Raw genomic sequence first — 17,985 nt, 5'->3', positions numbered from 1 at the left:
GATGTCATAGTTTTACTGAGCATAAACGATGTTATCCAAAGCCCCCAGATACCGGGGGATATTAGCGCATGTGTAAGCAGTCGATACCAGGCCCACTTCCCTAGCGGGAAGTGCGGCCTGGGATCGAGGCTAATCAATGATATTCCCCCCCCCGGGGAGCACATGGGGGAAACCCAGAGGTGATCAGTGGACCAAAGTGGCCAACTTGAATTTAGCACTGTGACCACAGAACCTGGTGCATAATTCAAGTTGGCCACTTTGGTCCACTGATCTTTCAGCCAAAGTGCGGCCTGGGATCAAGGCTAGGGTAGCGCAAGTGTTCACAAGTGGCGAAGCAGCACCCCTATAAATTACAAGTTCAAGGGCTTACCTACCTACCTAGTACCTATATGTCTAGGACAGGATGGGAGCTTCAAGAATATGGTGTCTACTACGTATCCGTCTAGTGTTTGCTACGGTCACACTAATAATATTACTAGCTTGTTCATGGCAAGCGAAAGGTAAGTATTAGAGCTAAATGGTTGTGGAGATTGAGATAGCCTGGTACAGGATTCTAGATCTAGGTAAATTTTTGCAGCCTCACTGACAACATCTCCATCCACTGTGGCTTGTCCTGATGACACTGTCACCTTCACCTGCACTCTGCCTGGTAGTCTCATACGATGGACGGTGTTTGCTGCAATGGCTGCTCCACAAGGCCGGATAGAGTTGTTCAGAATCAATTTGATTCCCAACACCAATATTAATGAGACAGGAGGTGATCCAGCATTTCGTGGTGTTCTCACTGACTCCAGTGGACCCCTCACTGCCACTCTCACCTCACTGTCTGAGGCCTCCATTGTGGAGGGTACTATGGTGGAGTGTGATGGAGAGAGCTCACAAGAAGGTCCTCTCACCATCACTGTGGCTGGTGAGTTCTTTTCATAAATAAATTCCTTGATCAACTTGATACACCCACATGCAGATCCACCCTCACGTCCACTCAACCCGAGAGTATCTTTCACTCTAAATCAACCCAGCTCCTCTAATATCACTCTGGACTGGGACTCCCCCTCCTCTACTGGTGGTGTGTCTGTCAGTTATGTCCTCACCATCTCCCTAACACCTCTCTCCAAGTCACCAGTCACCGTGGGGACCACCTCTGGACAGATCACCGTCTCTTACAACACTCCTTACAATATGACCATCAGAGCTGTTAACTGTGCTGGAATGAATGAAACTTCAATTGTGGATCTAAGTACGATAATTATGTCTTGCCTACAACACATGCACGTATTACTTCTCTTTATACAGTTGTGTGCCCCACACCGTTTACTGCTGCTGGGGTGACCATCACCAACACACCTCCTGTCACTATTGGTGGATCCATGCTCTCCTTCACTTGTAGTGGAGACAATGAAGTGAGAACCTCAACCTGTGGCAGTAGTGGGTGGTCTCCTGATCCTGGGACCTATGACTGCAGAACAGGTATATCCTACGTAGTGGATTAACTGTGTAATGTTGACCTCATTATATCCCCAAGTTACCTGTGGCTCTCCTGCCACACCATCCAGAGGTAATGTGGACGTCAATGGTGGGACACCACCCTTCTTAATAGGCTCACAGGTAATCTACCGCTGTGACGAGGGACTGTTCCCCCCTGATGTGAGGACCAGTACATGCACTGATGTGGGGGGTAGGGGAGAGTGGGTGGAGAATCCTGGGAGCTTGGTGTGCAGGGAGAGGCCAGGTAATGTTTGAGAATGTATGTTTAAATTGGTATTATATGTATCTGCCATTCACAGTCAACTGCACTGTACCTGTTGTACCATTCAACGATACTATTACAATAACAAATGTCAATGGTATTGTATTCAACTATGAGATGTTGAATGAGACAGTGTTGGAAGGAACAGTGCTGACTTACCAGTGTAACAATGGACTCTCACTGACTGAACCCAACACCATCACTTGCACTAATGCTGGAGTGTGGAGCATTGAGCCTGAGGAAATAACGTGTGTACTGACTGAAGGTGATGTTTATATACAACTTGTTTAGTTTTACATTGCTCTGTCCATATATCACCCCCAGGTACTGGCATTGGACCTATTGTAGGTGGTGTTGTTGTAGGTATATTGGTGGTAGTGTGTCTCATAGTCATTGTGGTGGTTGCCCTGTTCTTACTGAGGAGGCAGAAATCAGACGAGTTCAGAGAAGATGTGGTGGAGATGTCGGGACTTCAGGTAAGATCATAAACTCGGTGTGTAGTGTGTACCTGTGTGTCACTGCTCAGGGAGACTACAGCGAGCTGAGGCACGATGGCCCAAGGAATGCAAAGAAAGTGAGTTATATTCTTTTTTGCTGTTGTACATAATTATGATGCTGGAAAGTAAAAGCCTCAAATAATCTCCCCCCCCCCCCCCCCTTCTCTTGATCTATCTCTCTGTCAGGCCCAACCTCCTGACTCTGAGGGTGACTCTGAGGGTTACAGCAGAGTTAATCGTAGCCCGGTGAGAAGAGCTCAGTCAGTTCACACTATATACATGTAGACCATGGTACCTCACATTTAGTCAAATTGGTTTATGGCATATTATAAAAAATTTGCAGTTCACTCACTTTCTATGTATTTATATACAGGATGCTGGGGCACTGACTTACGATGAGGTGGTCCTCAACTCAGACAATGTACGTAACACTACCTAGAGCTATTGAACAAAACATTGATTTTTGATTTTTCCTCCTTACAGAAGATAGGAATCAACTCAGAAGGCTACAGTACAATGAACACTGGACAGGTAATTTCATCTTGACACAATTGTTCATTGCATTCCATTTTCCTGCAGACTCAGAGACTACCCGGCTATGGACAGCTCGGCAATGTGGTGTGTGTGTGTGTGTGTGTGTGTGTGTGTGTGTGCAGTCATTAGTGAGAGTATTGTGACTAATGGGTGTCTGTTTTGGTTGGCATTGTAACTATATACTTCAAGTTAAACAAATCATCTTTGGTTCATAATGAAACTGTTTGTGCATGTTGATGTGTCCTGTGATGCATATACACCAATACAATACTTTACCACAATATCCTGCGTCACATTGTACAGATCTGTAACTGAAAGCTATTCTTGACTCTGTTTGTTTCCCGACACCCCAGGATACAGTGGAACCAGTGGTGTATGCTGCCCTTAGCTCCAGCCAGTCCCACAAGAAAGGCAAAAACACGACTGCCACAGTGGACCAACACCAGGTCACCTACGCCACTGTGGATGTTGCTGCCACCAGTAGGAAGCAAGCCAAAGCAGCCACCCTCCCAGCCAGCCCAACAGGTGAGCCTGTTTGTGTGATAGGCTTTGAGGCTTTGTCAATGATTTTGATAGGTGTACCAGATATGTTAGAATGTACCATAGTGCGTCCGTTCCTGGTAGTTAGAGATATCTAGCGAGATCCCCATTTTTTCCGATTCAGTTGCATATAGTGTTGTTGACAACATTACAGCACACTCTTTCTTAATCATGGCAGAATCCCATCACCTGACCAGCTGATTAGGAACCAGTGGTGGTTCTTTGATAAGCTGTCAAGTTTACGTAAGCTTCTGGTTTTACCCTTACCTTTTAAGGCAGTGGGTACAGGGTTTTGCAGAATCTTTGAAATTGTAGAGCGTTCCTTATATGGATATCTAATCTTTACACATTGTGGTCTCATAAACACATTGTGGTGAAATGCCATGTCTGATTAGGAAGCAAAATATGGATTTTTCTTGTGAAAAAAGCTGACCAAGGCATTATTTGGGATATAAGATGGAGATAGTGCATCAGACAGAGCTGCTTGGACTGTCTTATCAAAGTGTTGCTGAGAATCTTCAAGTTGATCCATCAACTGTTTGTAGAATACATGTAGTGCATTGTTGACTAAGATACAGCTTTATGGTTGACCACAGATAACCTTATAAGGAACGCTCAACGCAAAACGCTTTTTTGTGGATATTGCAATTGAGAGCTAACCTTGTTATGTGGATTCACACACTGATCATGAGTTGGTACAGCAAGATATAGCTGCTGTATAGACTCCCCTCAATGGTATTCATGGCTTGGGTGTTAGAAAGTGTATAGCATTCATTGCTTCCTCCAGTGACAGGTGGCCTAATTGTAGTGCTGCCCTGAAGCATAGCCTACTGAAATATGTTTTAGGTGGCCTCTTTGCATTAGCAAGGTCAGTTCTCTCTCTCAACACACACACACACACACACACACACACACACACACACACACACACACACACACACACACACACACAGCCTCAGCCCCAGCCCTGCCTGATGTGGACAAGCTCCTGGACATTGACCAGGCCTTGGTCCAGATCAGGTCAATGGACCACAAATGGAGGGAGCTGGCTGAGACTATGAGGCTGCCTAAAACAATGATTGAACAGGTACTTACTAATCTTAAATCTATCAAGGGTCAATCATTGTTCTGTACGTGGTGTGAAGGAATGTGTAAATGATGAAAGTTGATAACTTAAAAGTCTATAATTAACCCATTGTTTGGTCACACCTTAATCGTACAAATAGAAGTGCCATCTATTGTTGGTGTAACCCGTTACTCACTCAAATATCTCATTTTAGATTGAGGATTCGTGTGGAGTCAACCATGGTGGCTGTCTAACGGAGGTGATCGACCAATGGATGAGGGGCTGTTCTGGGCGACCAACCTGGAGGGAGCTGGCTGGTCATCTCCATAATATTGGAGAGGAGCAGCTAGCAAAGGAGCTCATAAATATCTACGAAACTGGTGAGTAGTGGTTTCATGTGTGTTGCTTGAATTGTGGCCCTGTTGGTAGTCTATAAGCTGGTAACTGTAATAGTGGCCTGTCATTGTGTCCGTCCGTATACATGTATAAAAAAATACTCACAATCGACTGTACGTTATTGGAAAAGCATAATATTATTGTTGTTATTGCTATACCTATAATTATATTATGTTTAAGCAACCCTAATAGCCTTTCTAATTGACAGTCACAATATTGTACTCAAATTACCTTAGCTCGACTAAACTGCCATCATAAAAAGGTCATTATCATGTACATGTACATCATGTATGTACACACGTACACGTATCCACTTATCCCAAGGGCCCACACCTGGCTTCCCTTGATTGTGTGGGCAGTATTGTGTTGTGTCCTAACTACCCAACTACTAGACACAACACTGCTTCACTTTACAACAAGCCACATTCTTGCTCTTCTCTCCATTCATTGAGAACTGTGGTATATAACATAATAATTATGCTTCCCTGTTTACCAAAATGAGACTCTTTGTATGTTTAACAGCTGTTAACTCGATCCAAGTAGTTTAATTGCTGGAGCAAAATACACCCTACAGTATGATTATGACCCACACTACCCCACTCGTCACACTCACTCACAGGTCGCCTCCCAGTGGAGTTGAACATGAAGGCAGTACCAAGTACCGTGTACAAGTACGACCGAGCCCCTCCCCCTCCCCTCCCCTCTCGATCCCCCACCATGACAGATGACGGCCCCGGATTACCAAAGGCACTGCCTCCCTCACGTCCTCCTAAACCGTAAGTTGAGTGCCACAAAATGCTCCCATGTATAACTACCAATGCAATTGTATGGTGGTCAGCAACCGAAGTTTTTATAGGTAAACCTTAATCCAACGAAAGGGTGAGGTGTCCATATAGGTTGGTATAGGTTGGGATCAGAGGAGGTACGACACGCGTGCCTCGATTAGGCTAATTACCTCTGCAATAACGTTGAACGTGGGCGTAACCACGCCTTGATTATCCGCCCACGCTCAACGTTATTGCAGAGGTAATTAGCCTCATCGAGGCACGCGTGTCGTACCTCCTCTGGGTTGGGATAATGGGTCCACAGATGCATCAAATACATGTACGTGTCTCCCATGTTTGAGCTATACAAATAATTATAAACTGTGGTTCTGTCATCATAACTTTACCCTTGTATCATTTAGTAGTGTTAACGGTTCTTATCTTGATCACTTTTCCCATGCAGAACTATTGAGATAGTTCCAGCCCGTCCCCCTAAACCAGCCCCTAACAACGAACCCCCGGCACCTCCACTCCCTTCTAAGCACTACACCAAGCACTAGGTGTGTGGTACGGAATTAAAACTATTTTTAGTACAAGAATAAACTCTCAATACATGAAATCATTTTTGTTAGTTTACCCCGGATTTTAGCCACAATCATTTAATTGTCAGCTTACATGTTTAACATGTCAGGAAAGTTTTATTCAAGATAGGTTGTTTCCTCTCAATTCACTTTTTACCCAAGAATTTTTTGATCACTTAATTAATGTTTATCAAGAAACTTAGTCTCCGCTAGTGTTGGTTGATTGACATAATACATGTACAGTAGAACCTCGATTATCCGGACACCTTGGTTCCAGAAGCAGGCCGGATAAGTGAATATGCCGGATAATCGAATAGATAAACCACGTCTTGATCCACCCACTTTATTGATAAACAGCAGTGCCACATGGTTGTCTGCGCATGCGCAGAAGATAAACAGGCATGTCTCCATGGTAACAGCTGCAACGCACATGCGCGTTTGAGGGACACGCCCATTTTCTAATCTGGTAACAAGAAAACTGCCAAGCCGGATAATCGAGGTTCCGGATAATGGAGGTTCTACTGTAATAGTAACATGTTGAGCAACTATAGAATATACATGTACATGTAGCTCATTTCAACCACTCATTACCAATTCTAAGTCCATAAATTAACTGTTTTGTTATAATACCTCAAACCATAGGCCCAGAGGAGGTTCGACAACTGTGTGCCTAGCATTAATTTTTTGCTGAATCAGCAAATCATGAAACTTGATTGCCTTTACAGATGTTATTGAGAGTGTTAGAGCTCCTATATTACTAAAACTATACCTAACAATACAAGACAGAGGACTAAGTCTAAGAGGAGTGCAACATGTACCTCTAAGCACAAGTTATAAAAATGCTAAATTAAAGTTAGGCCCATGGTTGTCGGACCTCCTCTGCCATAGGCCTTAAAGGCGTACCAACCATATACCAGGCAACAACAAAGAAAACTTGTATTGAGCCAAGCAGTGCATAGGTATTGCATGTTGTGTTCTATATGGAATCGTGCACACTCGGGTGCGTACATGTACATGTATGTGATGATGTTGGTTTGTAGCTCTATAGGAAGTGTCCTCCGGATTATTGTTAAATTGCACTTATGTGATGCCAGGAGCCCATAAATAAAAGAAGGAGCGGCTGACTACAGGGATTATGTTTCGTAAGTGGCTATGACCACACTTCCATATATGCAGAGTCACTTAGTGGTTGAATCCCTACATGTGTTATATGCAACTGGGCTGCGGTTTGCAAGCACTTAGTCGCTTCTATACAAGGAAGTGCAGTTTCACCGGCAATTACGAAACGTGATCCCCGAGTATACGTTGAAGTTAGCCGCTCCTTCTCTTATTTATGGGCTCCTTGGTGATGTGTATAGATATAATTATATCCACTATGTATAGTGCTGTTAACATAATCTGATTTTCACTGTTCATAGTCATGGCGTTGTGAGATTAAATAATTTATAGCCCTCACTTGTTGCTATGGATTAATTGTGTGGTTTTGTGGCCAATCCTATAATTATATGAAAAGTGATAAAAAGCTCCAAGAGTAGTGCCAATCCAAGTTAAGCCTACTGGCTTTAACGATAATCCTTTAAGGCCTGTCATTTCCTGCTTGCTTATGTCATTTCCTCTTATTGTTGGGTGTGTCTGGAATTCACCCAGAGCCCCTGTGATTATGGTCTACTCACTGATTGGTGTTTCCATAGTAAATCTTAACGGTATCAATATCATGAATATTATTTGTGTATCTGAACTGAAATTTTGTACTCTGGCTTCAGACATGTGTAGGAAGCTTGGTTGCTTTTATGGTGTACTTTTAATGTTTCCGTAATGCATCGTTGGACTCTACACAGAAACTTAATAATAGAATGCTATATAATTATAACCCCTAATTGTTCTTTAACAGCTTATTTGTACACGTACATGACAAGGCTTTCATGCAGACATCAACACACTAGATACAATGCCAACTGTCTGTATAATTATTGTTCCCTACATTAGGTCATTATCCTATAAATAAATGTTGTATTAGTGCTGTAGCATGTATCTCTATAGGTGGGCATGCATGCATTAACAGTGGCGTAGGAAGTGGGGTGGCTCCAGCCCCCTTGTTGGAGAGCAATGTTTAGCTTGAACTGTTGAGCTAGCTTAGCTACAGCATGCTGGCTGCAGCCAGCTAGCTAAAACTGTAAATTATGTGATTATTTCAATGATGGGCGTGGTTTCAAAAGTCTAAAGTGCAAAGTGATAGATCTACCGCAGAGATAATGATTGATCTGTGAGCCTGCGTCTCGAATTCCAGCCTCTTTCAGTTTTTGAAGTTGGGGAGGGCGTGGCCAGACTACTATTAGCCCCCCCTTGCAAAAAATCTTCCTATGCCACTGATTAATGCATGTTGGTTTTTCCTGTTATGAAAGCAGTTTATTAGTATGACCATGTTAGGCTATGAATTCCCGTTTACTTTCCTGGTCGGTTATACATTCATGTGATGCCAGCAGCTGTGTAGGTATATATAATATAAGTACGTTCACACACATACATTGTGTACCTGGTGCTAGTGCATTGAAATGTTGAGTTATTATAGGAAGATGATTGTCTGTTTGTGGTAGATGGCTTAGTTTATCTTTCAGTGTCTATATAATAACATTTGGTGGTTTTTAATACATGTAGTCTCAACTGTCAACACTTTAAGTGTATTCATTTGACCACGAGGGGGGAGTAACTCTATAGATATTCATTTAGTTCCCTCCTTTTTCCTCCTTGAATTTTTCACATTTATAACCAACACTGGTTGAAACTTGATTATGCATGATTGTAATTCAAGAGTAGGTCAGCTCCGCAGATATCTTGCACTAAATATTTCCCCTACTTAAGGTGGTGTGTCTATAACCAATCCCAAAAGGGTCATTTAGCAAAATGAATTGAGTAGAGCAGGACAAGCAGGGTAGTTGCTCCTGTCATAGTGCCCTTTATGGGAAACTTAAGGCACTAGAGAAAGCAAAACAAAACACAAACGAGAGACTATGATAACGAAACTATAGGGAGGAACAGGAAAAGTTGAAAAGAATAAAGAATGCTACACACTCCGACTTTACCATACCATAGGGCAATAATGCATTGGGCCTTTGAACACATTACCTGCTCATGGCTATTAACCTATTCGATTGGCTTGTGGTAAGAATCACTAGTTTAGCAATGTAATTATGTGTGATGTTTAAATGTGGACACCCTTGTCCAGATTGTAAGATGCTTACTATGTATATGTTTAGTTAACACTCTTTACCTAATCAGCTTCGAAGTCAATACCGTAGTGTCTGATCAAGTATGTACATTCACTCGTGAACATACACAAGATGAATTATTTTGGCATAAAGTGTCGTACATACCGGTATACCATCAATAATTTATGAACTTCACAGCAAGTGTACAAAATGAAACTAATTTAAGTGATACAATAATTATAACATGGTGCAAGATACTGTGACTACAACAAAAAATGATGCAATATCTGATTGCATTAGCAGGCCATCATTTACACTTGAAACTGATTTAATAAGCTTGGTATCGTCCAAGAATGCTCCTCTGTGGTACACCTGAACGAAAAGGAAGAAGTGCAGACTTGGTACCATCAGTAATTGATACAAAAAATGATATCTGTTCGATATAGGTAAGACCTATACCAGTATACGGTGTATACCACAAAGAGCCTGTGTAATTCTCATGTTCCACTGCATAGCTTTAGGACAAAGCTTTCTTAAAATCTAATTATTGTGTCCATAGCCAATCCTTTTCATAGATATTATAAGCAAATAAAGCGAGCATCTGTGAGAGACAAGACTTGTTTTTTTTAAATCCAAATTGTTTTAGCACTGGAAACTCATATATTTGCACGATCGCAAAGCCTTAAGGGATTAAATTAAACGTCCATGCAGTAAGAAGTTATGTACAACCAAACGCTTCAACCATGCATCCACCTCTTTATCACAGTCTCAGTTAATTAGTCTAGAGGTTCTCTAGCCTCGATTCCAAGTTGCAATACACCAATACAAAAGACCTGGAATCGAGAGGTTCCTTGTATCATGTCAAGCATGATACGTTATATTGTGTATGTTAGCCTTCGTGGTTACGAGGGAGTTCCTCCCAGAGGAGAGACAACTACACAGTCACTGCTACCCAACCAGTCGTTGAATTACGTACCACGGTTGTAGATTGTATGACCCTTTATCTGTCCATCAAATAATGGTTGTAGATTGCATGACCCTTTATCAGACCCTTATCACTTGTCTCACTTCATGTTTATTGTGTAGTGGGTCTTTACCCCTGTTTTGTCTCAGCTGCTGTTTGACTGAAGTGGTTGACTAATGGATGATGGAAGAGTAGTCTTGCGGACCCAGACCCTGAAAGATACATTGTAACGGCTGGTTTGCCTAAGAGTTGTTCTGGACGACCAACATGGAGGGAGCTGGCAGATCATAATTATCTCAGTAAGATCTGGAGGAACAACTTGCAAAGGAAATCTTGAGGCTGGTGAGTATGCATCAGTACATTAATAGATAGTGGCATGTGGTAGATCTAGTGGTAATGAGTAAGTGGGACTGTATAAAAACTTTCATTCAAACGTACATGTACGTACATCTACGTAAGCACCACAGTAGAGTCAGGGATACAAAAGAAAGAGGGATTGGAAACGACCGCCCATGCCTGTGTAAAAGGACTGACATCCGGTGAAGCACTCCATGTAATTAATCGCGCTCGCAAATAATTACATGGAGGACTGCGCTATGGTTTTGTATCCCTGGTTTCTAGCTCTCCTATCCACTAGCGATCACTCAGGGCCTGGGAGATACTCGAGAGAAGTAAGCTTATACCACTGACAAGCTCTAAGTATGTTGTCTTTACTTTGTTTCCAATTTTTGTTGAGTTTAGCTTGAATTACTCTATGTCAACTTTTCTGTGTCCCTCCTGAAGTCAAAACAGCAAAGGACATTGCTTGACTTGGTTATTATGTATCTAAGTGCTACATAGAATGGCTTCATGCTATAAATAAGCTGTACTGTTCATAAACGTTTGCAGTATAGTCCTTCAAACTGCTTCAGTATACTTTTAGGCACACCACGGGCCTGTCCCTCCTACGACTTCATAGTAAAGGCTATTCCTTCTTGTATAGCATTTATTTGTCTAGTAATAGTGGCTGCATGGCTTAGTCGACTTTTTAGAGCTAAATTCTCTTTACTTTTTAGAAAAATCAACATTAAAAATGATAATTTCACTGTTTGTATTTACAACACATTGTAGAGCAGTCAAGACAGGTAATGAGCATGCTGACTATAAATATAATCCTTTGTAGTTTTAGCCACGCCCTATAACGTGGAGTGTTTCGCAAAAATGTTCGTTTCCAATCCCTCTTTCTTTTGTATCCCTGGTAGAGTACATGTCCAGTAAGATTCACCTGCATGCATGAATCATCCCTGGTTTCATTTTAAGTTGTCATTGACTATTTTAAAACTAACGGTTGTAGCTCTGATAACTGTGTCTCGGGGGGGGGGGTACACACACACAAAGCGCAGTTATCAGCTTAATTGTTGTCTCACTTGTATACACGTACCCATTCAGAAATAACTACCTTGTGGCAAGGTTGAAACAAGCAAGTCTTACAAGGTTGTGGCAAGGTTGCAGCAACCTTGCCAGAACCATGGATTTGAAATTGTTTCAAGCTTGTTTCAAGGTTGTAGCCAGGTGGTTTTAACCTGGTTATTACGGTTGCAACAAGGTGGTTTCAACCTGGTTACTAACAGGGTTGCAACAAGGTAGTTTCAAGGTAGTTTCAAGGTAGTTAAACAGTGAAATCCATTAAGAGTGAGATACAAAATAAATAACAGAACAAAGTATAGTATTACAAAGTATAATGTGTTAAGCAAGCTATAATATTATTATAGTCTCTTCGAGTACCGATTAATGATGAGAGATTGATTGAGTTCCAAACAGTATACACCACTACGCTGCCTTCTCATGGCATGACACGGCGACATGATGCACATTTGTCGTTTACTGCATCGATTAACCAGTGCATGGTTTACTACACAGCTTTCTCTGCGTGCTGGCGGCCTGTACATAATTATAAGTGTCATAATTATAGGACCATATCTATCACTAATTATTTATGCTTCGTGATAAGCAAGAGGGGTGGACGTATAGAGGTATAGGGGATGATGATTTGTACAAAATCTTAGAGACATACATTCAACATTGTTATGCCTCAGTCGTAGCCGCATGAGGGATACGGTAAAGCTGACAGTGACTGTGGCTGTAAATGCTGCAATGCGACGAAAACTAACAGTTTCTATATATAGGCTTCTTGCCACGTTCTCTTGGATTTTGATTCGTAGATTACAAACTAAAGTTTCTTTCTTGAGTTATGGCTACATTGAAAGCTGTTGCAGCTTTCGTAGCATCATTAATTTTGTTTGCACAAAAGTTTCTATTCAGCTTATGAGTTATAGTCCTGCACTAAAGCGCTAGCTTTTTATTAGCTACAAGAGTCAGAAAAGAGCAGCTGCTATTTAGTAGCCATTAATTGTGTGAGCTCTTGCAGACATACCCCGGCCTATATATAGATAGAGATTATTCACTTTCAAATTCAAATTCCCCCTATACTAAGTCTCTAGTACTATATATAGCACTCTAATACTTTTGATAGAAAACATGACATAGCGAGGCTAGGCATTAACACAGCGCAATTTGCAGCACTCGTTTGTCTTACTTTTAAATATCATGAAAGCTACTTACTGGACATCTTTAAAATGTTGGCATCATAGTACTTCTTGGCCAACCATTGCAGTCTCACGACAGCTACAGCAACTTGGTGCACATTGGAGGAGGGCATGATTCCTACTGTCCTGCTCTTAGCTAGACAGCTGACATTCAAGATATGAAAATAATTCCAATTGGGGTGCACTTGCCATGTCTTTTACAAGGTTGTAAACAGGTTGTTACAAAATGAGCAACCAGAACGCAATGTTGCTGCAACTATTTTACAAGGTTGTAAATCAATTGTACTGAATGACAACCACAATGCAAGGTTGTTACAACCTGTTTTCTAGATTGTAACAACCTTTCTGCAACCAAACCACCTTGTAGCAAGCTTGTTACAACCTTGACATTTTTGTATGGGAATAGTGGGTCTTTACCATCTGTTTTGGCTCAGTGTGATTGTTGCTTATTATCGATTCTGAAGTCTTTAATTACCAAATCTACCCACCCTAGTACAGAAATATTGGTTGACTGATACTTACCATTTACTTTTGTTCTGTCTAGATATTTACGGCACTTGATATGATAGAGAGGTTTTCCTTTGTTTGGAGGTAATATAGTTTGAGTAGGAAATTTCGGGACGGACGCACTGTCTTTATTATTACAGTGTCTCATTTCTCTGAGGGTTCTTTGTTTATTATTCACTGTGTTTCACTATCTCTCCCTCCCCTCAGGTACTATGTGGCTGAGGGTGTGAGGATCTACTCTCAAGACCTGGAGGGCGGTCACACAGACCAGGGGAGTGCAGCTGGTAGAGCAGCACATCCACAAAGTGGTGAGTTTCTGTGTTTAGAACAAAACATTAGACGAGCTAGCCGAATCTATAATAACTAAATTGTTGTGATGCTGTGCAGGTATATAGTCATACATATCCCAGAGCCACGTTTGTGTAGGAAAATACTACTTTTGGGGGTCTTCAGTAGCACACATATAAAAATATATACAGAGCTCAGTAATCCAAACCAGGTTGGCTTCTACATCTCCCAGAGCCAGGCGTCCAACCATGCAGTGAGGCAGCCTGCATCTGTACTGCAGAGCTGGGCACTAAGGTGAGTGGGTGGTCATGTGATAGTTGTGCCTGTGTAACCATATCCCCTAAAGTCCGGTATCATGTGTTCAGTATTAATAGCAGATATAATCAGTATGTTTACACATTACAGCTTCAACCACCCACCACACACACACGCACACACACACACACACACACACACACACACACACACACACACACACACACACATACAGGATTGTCTGAAACCGTACGTGAGACGACTGGTGAGCATACTGTTGTAGTGTCTCCATGACAATGTGTGGAACTTTATGGTGTAGTGGGGTATGGGGATAAAGGTATGCTAGCTTATATATTATGTACATAAGTGTTTGTGATAAGGGTACATACATGCTTATGTGATGTTGTGGTAAATATGCCAATGTACACAAGAGATTTCTTATATACATAGGTGCATGAGCTTGTGAATGTTTTGTGTGGTGTAAATCAAGGCACTGCAGAGTTTACGTAATAGCAATTTTAACCAAATCTAATCTTGTAAACCCCCTCCAGTTTCATTCTACTACTTGTAGGTGTGTTGACCGAGTGTCCTCCCTCCTCCCCCTCTGTGCTGAGACACTACAACACAGACACTATCCTCAACACATCAACCTCCTGGAGACACTGCTCAAACTGGTGAGATGAGAAAGATATAAAAGTAGTTGAATTATGTTTTGTGATATACTCATTTTGTCATTCAGTATGACCCCAGTGGAGGTCTGACATGCGTGCACGAATCACTATAAGTTCAGTACATTGATGTCATTGTGTGATAATATCCAGGCGCACATATGTCGGGCGTCCTCTTGTGGTGACCCTATTTATATAATCTCTTAAGTCTATAAAGTTAATTTAGTGATGTACGTATGTTGTACTATCGATAGCTAGCATGGGTTGAAATTTCTTAGCCAGCTAGATCACCTAAATTTCCTCAAAAGCGGACACTGTAAGAAACTTTCAAAGTAGGTTCCACAGAACATTTTCTTGTATTTGTGTAATTGTACTGTGACTACATGTATCTAACTACTTTGAGTGTTCAATGTTGCTCTGTCCTTGTTTCCGTTATTTCAATGGATAACGAGATCTGCATACTCCACTTAATTACATGTACCCCCCCCCACCCCTCAGAGCAGTGACAATGCCTGGTGCAGTCTGCTGAAGTGGACTGTCTCACCTCACTCTTCTATCAGCTGCTGGGGAGAATGATCCTCAGAGGGAGAATAGAACAACACAATCCAATGTGAGTCATTGACTATAATAATACGTAGCTACATGACCTAGGCTTGTATAAATAATAATTATGACTTAGGCCAACAACTTAAATCAGTTCATATCCCGCCCCCTTCTTTAGTCGCCTGTGGTAACTTCCTGAGATGCTTCCAAGAAGAGAAAAACACTGTAACTAATTTTAGTACAATTGCCATGTTAATTGATTAGTGACAATCCAAAAAGCTTATCTGTCAACTTTTATTCAATCAAGTGTATGGCACTGTGCTCTCACTTCCTTTATCTGTAGATATCACTACACTATAATTATAACTATTGTATTAAGTTTTTGATTTGGAGCTTTGTTAGTGACTTGTAACTGAGTGACTGCTGGTCTCCTCAGATCGTGGCTAGATGAACTGTTCACACTATTCTTTGCCAACCTTGGGCATACCCTCAGTTAGACAAGGGAAAGCTGCTGCTCTCACCAACGTCACCAAGGCCTATATATGGTGAGACACTGTACAGCTAGCTAGATTATATAGGCTGTGCTGATAATTTGACGTGTAACTGTTAAGATTGTATTGTTTGCTCAGCTCATTCATTGTGTGTGGAGAATAGTTATTTTCTAATTTGTTCACTAGCTGACCGTGTGAAAACAACACTACAAGTATGAAAGCTCCATTAAGAAACCTTTGAAGATAGTTGCACTGTATTATGAGACCTAACTGGTTAGTTTTATTTTGCAATTATGTTACAGTTTAGCTAGTGTGGAGTGTATCACAAATTTTTTTCACTACGGTATAATATTATATCACCTTCCGAATCCTTTTGTGTTCTGTAACAGATCACCAAGTTGTGGGTGACCACTACATTCCTTGTCTTATCTCCATCTTGTATGTACAGCACCATGTACCAGTCTAGGAGTGCATGAATATTCATGCACTCCTGACAGCACTCAAAGTTTCTCTATCTCTTTCTCTAACCTTGTAAGCTGCTGCTTGGCAATCAATATTGTTGTACATTGAGCGCTTAAAGCTCTTTTGACCATGTTACTATCTGAACAGCTGTTTGAAAGATTGTGTAATATTCTTTGATGTTGTGTCGTAAGAAGCAAATCAGGTGAATTATATTCTTCTGCTCCTTCCTTAGATCCTCTGGTATTGATCCTGAGGGGAGGATGTATGGACTCACACCATCACAAGCCAGGAGAGCCGTGGGAGAAGAGTGAGGGGTAAGGGTGTGTGTTGTGTGTGGATGTGCTATGTGATTGAGGGTGTAGTGAGGTATGGGATAAAGGTATGTTGATGTTGTGTAGATTAGGTGTACTGATCATGTACAAAGATGTGTTTGATAAGGGTAACACAGTGTCCAATTGTTGAGTACAGCTTGTGAATGTGTTGTGTCATGTAAATTGAGGCGGAGTATAATAATTATGCATCGGTGCGCATGTGCAAGCGAGGTATATGGTAGTGTGTTTGTGTGTGTAGACTGCTATATAGCTGCTCAAGGATCAATGAACTGTAAGTATGAGTTTCTATAGGCTTCTAGTCATGTTTACTTGGATTTTAATTAGTGGATTGCAATATAATGCTTCGTTCTCGAGTTATGCCTACTTTTGCTTGGAATGCCATTGCAGCCTTTTCAGAAGAGTGTGTAGCAAAACTTGTCCATGGAGTGTTGCCACTCTACTAAGTAGTTAGCTCTGCACTAGAACGCTAGCTATTGGTAGCTGCAAGAGTGAGAAGAGAACTGCAAGGCTCTACTAGATGAGGGTGTGTGGTGTGTGTGGATATGCTATGTGATTGAGGGTGTAGTGGGGTATGGGATAAAGGTATGTTGATGTTGTAGATTAGGTGTACTGATCATGTGTGTGATAAGGGGTCACTTACTTTTGTAGATGTGCATGTGGTATACACAAAGATCCAAGTGTCTAAGTGTTGAGTACAGCTTGTGAATGTGTAAATTGAGGCAAGATATGAAAGTAGCTCTCCAGTTGCTTTAGTGATTGATAGCTAGCTAGTGTATGGTTTGAAATTTCTTAGACACCAGTGCTTCACTGAAATACAGAGGAGGCTGGACATGCGTCGTCATTGTTAATGTTTATCGTCTCTAGCAGATCTTTACCATCTGTTTTTTGTTATTACTTGTCCACTCTTAAAGTCTGTACCAAAAGTGGTGAGTGGATCTTAGATTTGCTATTTCATTGCCTACTTTGAGTGGTTTCATTACGTGTGCCTTCAGTAGCTCATGGACTTGGCTGGTCAAAGATTGTGTATCCTCCAATTCCTCATCATAGAGTCTCCTGACTAACAGCACTGAACATGATTAGTGCCTGTACTGATAATTTACTATATATTTGTTGATGTTGTCAAGATTGTTACTTGTTTGTTTTTGTATGTGGAGAAAAGACGTGCTCATTATTCTAACGCAAAAACAATTTACACTACACATACCCAGTAAGAAACCTTTGACTGTATTATGAACCTAGCTGGCTGTGGTTTTATTTTGCAATCCTGTTACATTGTGCTGATGTGATTAACCATTGTTTTGTCACACCTTAAGCTTTATACTTGCAATGTATAAGTGCTAGTAATAAATACGTTATTAGTTAATTTAATCATACTACCCACTTTAATCTCATTTTCTCCTGGACCACTATAGATTGAAGATACGTGTTGCAATGACAATGCTGGATGCTTAATGGGAGTGATTTACCAATGGATGAAGAGTTGCTCAACATGGAAGGAGCTGACTGATCATCTCGGAGAGGAGCAATTGGTCTTGACCAGCTACGAACTAGATTGGAGG

General features: G+C 41.4%; 2 protein-coding genes across 2 annotated transcripts in view; both read left to right on the top strand.

Moving 5' to 3' along the window:
- Nucleotides 1–16,316, top strand: part of LOC135349943 (uncharacterized) — a 47,262-nt gene extending 30,946 nt beyond the window's left edge. The window contains exon 10 of the mRNA XM_064548630.1: nt 16,022–16,316. Within this exon, the coding sequence (XP_064404700.1) occupies nt 16,022–16,108 (87 nt within the window). The 3' untranslated portion in view covers nt 16,109–16,316. The remainder of the gene's footprint in view (nt 1–16,021) is intronic.
- On the top strand, nt 228–6,305 carry LOC135347988 (uncharacterized). Its single transcript, XM_064546169.1, has 17 exons — nt 228–500; nt 578–910; nt 965–1,237; nt 1,294–1,467; nt 1,523–1,729; nt 1,785–2,012; nt 2,072–2,223; nt 2,274–2,321; nt 2,431–2,490; nt 2,618–2,665; nt 2,728–2,775; nt 2,824–2,862; nt 3,132–3,303; nt 4,272–4,405; nt 4,599–4,764; nt 5,400–5,556; nt 6,008–6,305. The coding sequence occupies exons 1-17, from the start codon at nt 404–406 to the stop codon at nt 6,102–6,104; spliced, it is 2,433 nt and encodes an 810-aa protein (XP_064402239.1). The 5' UTR covers nt 228–403; the 3' UTR covers nt 6,105–6,305.
- Nucleotides 16,317–17,985: the final 1,669 nt, after the last annotated feature.

Source organism: Halichondria panicea, chromosome 1 (assembly GCF_963675165.1).
Source record: "Halichondria panicea chromosome 1, odHalPani1.1, whole genome shotgun sequence".
Classification (NCBI taxonomy): Eukaryota; Metazoa; Porifera; class Demospongiae; order Suberitida; family Halichondriidae; genus Halichondria; species Halichondria panicea.
The sequence above is the reverse complement of the archived record's forward strand: the minus strand, read 5'-3'. Positions and strand labels throughout refer to the sequence as shown.